This window comes from Pyrus communis, chromosome 1 (assembly GCF_041283825.1).
Source record: "Pyrus communis isolate YQ-2024b chromosome 1, ASM4128382v1, whole genome shotgun sequence".
Classification (NCBI taxonomy): domain Eukaryota; kingdom Viridiplantae; phylum Streptophyta; class Magnoliopsida; order Rosales; family Rosaceae; genus Pyrus; species Pyrus communis.
Genome location: NC_142565.1, coordinates 9,112,905 through 9,115,990, shown reverse-complemented (window position 1 = coordinate 9,115,990; position 3,086 = coordinate 9,112,905). Strand labels below are relative to the sequence as shown.

General features: G+C 37.1%; 1 protein-coding gene across 1 annotated transcript; it reads right to left on the bottom strand.

The window, feature by feature from the left end:
- Positions 1-1,687: 1,687 nt before the first annotated feature.
- Positions 1,688-2,555, bottom strand: LOC137719563 (uncharacterized). Its single transcript, XM_068458600.2, has one exon. The coding sequence runs from the start codon at positions 2,337-2,339 to the stop codon at positions 1,791-1,793; it is 549 nt and encodes a 182-aa protein (XP_068314701.1). The 5' UTR covers positions 2,340-2,555; the 3' UTR covers positions 1,688-1,790.
- Positions 2,556-3,086: the final 531 nt, after the last annotated feature.

Genomic DNA, 3,086 nt, shown 5'->3' with positions numbered 1-3,086 from the left:
TACACGTTGTACTATGATTTGAGGTTTGAGACCCGTTATCTTTTCCCCACATATTGGGTTAACTTCCCTTTGAAGCCTTGTTGGGCTTAAGTAAAACTTTGGACTTTGCTAGGTCTTTTTGGCCCAATAGCTTTGTCAAGTTAGTAGCTCGTGGTCACATTTGGTGTGTCCGATATGAAAGCCTAGGCAAAGGTGGCTAGCTCTCGTAGGCAAGTTCATCGAGGCCAACACAATCTCATTTATAACTCGTTTACTAGTCCGTAATCAGATTAGGAGGAATTGAATTAAGAAGGAGTTGTCATAGGTTGGAATCAGAATCAAATTCTTATTGAAGATGTTTATTAAACTATCTGTAATTGGAGTGAGAAAATTGCAGATTCTAAATTAGCTGTTTACTAATTCATCTAAATCGGTAAAACAGTTTGTTTACTAAAATACCCTTGTACATAGTTCTCCTTGTACAGCAGCAAGAGTGTTGCAATCACCACCAATTGACTCCATCTCCTTCAATTTCACTCCGCCCACCTCCTTACATACCCTCCGAAAAAACCCCATAGTTTGCCTCGCTGCATATGGTTCTCAAACCCCAGAACAAACCCTTCGGTGATCATATGATTTTGGCCTACTAAGTCAAAACAAGATTTGTGCTCACTTTTACGCACAGTTAGATAATCAAATTCAAGTCTACAGATCCATCAATTATTCAACATGTTCTTTGGGACGAGATGCGATGGGTCTACAACGGTGCGCACGGCTTCAATTTCTTGTGACAATCAAGCTTGGCTTTGAAGATGGAAGTGTATAAATCATCATTGTGTTGCCACTATTAACTACAAACAGTGAGGAAAATGTCATTTTTAAGTGTAATAGCTACAACAAAGAGTGTTAATTTGTCTCCAATTTTCTATTATCAACACAACTGTTACCTCAACATTGAATAGCAACCATGAGCCACCATTAATAGTGGCTATTACTTATGAGGGGAAATATGATGATTACATTGTGGCCTATATTTAGGGGATGTCTTTGTAGAGTTGTGTAGAGAATGTGTTATTTTCCTTACGCATTGCCTTTATTTAGTGTAATAAGGGAGGAAAGAAATCATTATCCTCCAAGAAATACAAGTCTTAATAAGAAAGAATAACTAGAATCAAATCTAATATAGGATTTACACGATCACACTTAATTAAGAAGTTTATAACAGATTAGAGAAATCTTGATATTTTTGGTGTAATAAGAATACACACAAGATTTGATCATATATAAATCAAGAAAATGAGACAAGAAATCAAAAGAACACATATAATGAAAAGTAGAAAATTAGACATGCGATATTATGCATCCAATAAGAAAAAATCATTAATTGATATGATGTTTCAAAAATGTTTAAGAGAAATATGATGTGCAGTATTATTGCCATAATTTAATTAAGATTAATTACAAAGAATAAATGCAATACTTACATTCAAACCACCACATTTTAGAGGTTATAAGTCTATATAGGGTGGCCCTTCACTTCATAGGAATTAAAACGCAAAATGAATACTAAAAAGCTCCTGCGTTAGTCCAAAAATGGTGAAGGAAGGTTAATGGTTTAAAATTAGGTGATAGATTTTAATATATCGATGCAAAGGAAATATGGGGCATAGTCCTTATAATAAATCTAAAAAGAAATACAACCCAAATATTGACACACAGAAAAGAGCAATTTATCTCATCACAGAAACGAATTTAAGTTACATATTACACATACATCTACCTCTCTACATGACCATTCCAGACTTTAACTTTCACGATGACAACTCTTTCCAACTACTAGACACACTCCACTGATCGGAACTTGCCACCGACGAGTTCCCTCCGGTGCCACACTTGGCCACCGTCCTCACGCTTTCAATCAAAGCCTCAGTGCGAGCCTCCTGCGACAAAATCTCAGAAAGCTGCTCTGGACTTATCACCAGCTTCACCTTCCAAACCCCACTACTATTGTACCTCGGAAAAACTTCAGGGTCTGCCGCTCTCTTGCCTTGGCTGTCACACGTCATGCGATACGGTGTACAAACGGCGCCGTTAGGGTTTGCATTAATATCATGATTCTTTGGGGTTTTGTAGGGGTTGAGAGGTAGGAGATAGTAAGGCTCTCTGGGATGAAGCTCTTCGTTGTGGAGAAGAGGTTGGGCGAAGAGGTCAGGGCTGCGGAAGATGGCATGGCCTGGGAACTCATTGGTTATGGAGTTAGCTGTGATGGGAGCAAAGAGCTCCATGATTCCCCCACTGGATGTCACCACTTTCACCATCTCTTCTGCCTCTTCAAACCCTTTAAACACACAATTTCCCATTTCTTATACAAGAGATTATTCGGTGTATCGGATATACCAGAAAATATGGAAGAGGGATCAATTGGGGTGAGATAAAAGAGATTATGGGGATTTTAGTATATAAGGGGGGTGTTTAATCGTTGAGGGTTTTTGTTTGTTTTCCATGGCCTAGACCTAAGGTAAGCAAACACAGCCGGCATAAGATATTCTTTAACTTCTTTACAATCCAAAAAGGAATGTATTATGTAACTGATGTGAGGGGGTTTTATAGTGGGATGACCCCCCACCTTTCCTTAAAGACAACATTGGCGCTTAATTTACACAATATTATTTGCTAGGTAACACTATTCCATCACACAAAGAAAAGAATCTTGTCATAACTGAACATGATTAAGCAATCTTAGCCCTTTATAATCATATATATGGTTAATTAATCAATTGTGATAAATGGAATGAGTGGAGGATCATTTCATAGTTGCAGATTAATTAGCGGAAAGTAAGATATATCAAATCAGATTTATTTTTTATATTCTTTGTGTAGGTAAAGTATAAGTCGTGGACTTCTTTTTCTATGTAAGACGACAAGGCAACCAACAGAGGGAGTTCTTAGTGCTAGAAAAATGTATTCTGTGGAGGGCTCAACAAAAGAAGAAAAAAAAAGTATATTTTCGTTTGGGTAATATTGAGATGTCGGCAAATTTTATTGTAATTGCATGTCAACCGTTTAAGGAAAATATATGTTGACTAATTGACCGTAATATTGGTGGA

Coding starts and splice junctions, on each gene's coding strand:
- LOC137719563 (XM_068458600.2), bottom strand. CDS start 2,339: ATGGGAAATTGTGTGTTTAAAGGGTTTGAAGAGGCAGAAGAGATGGTG.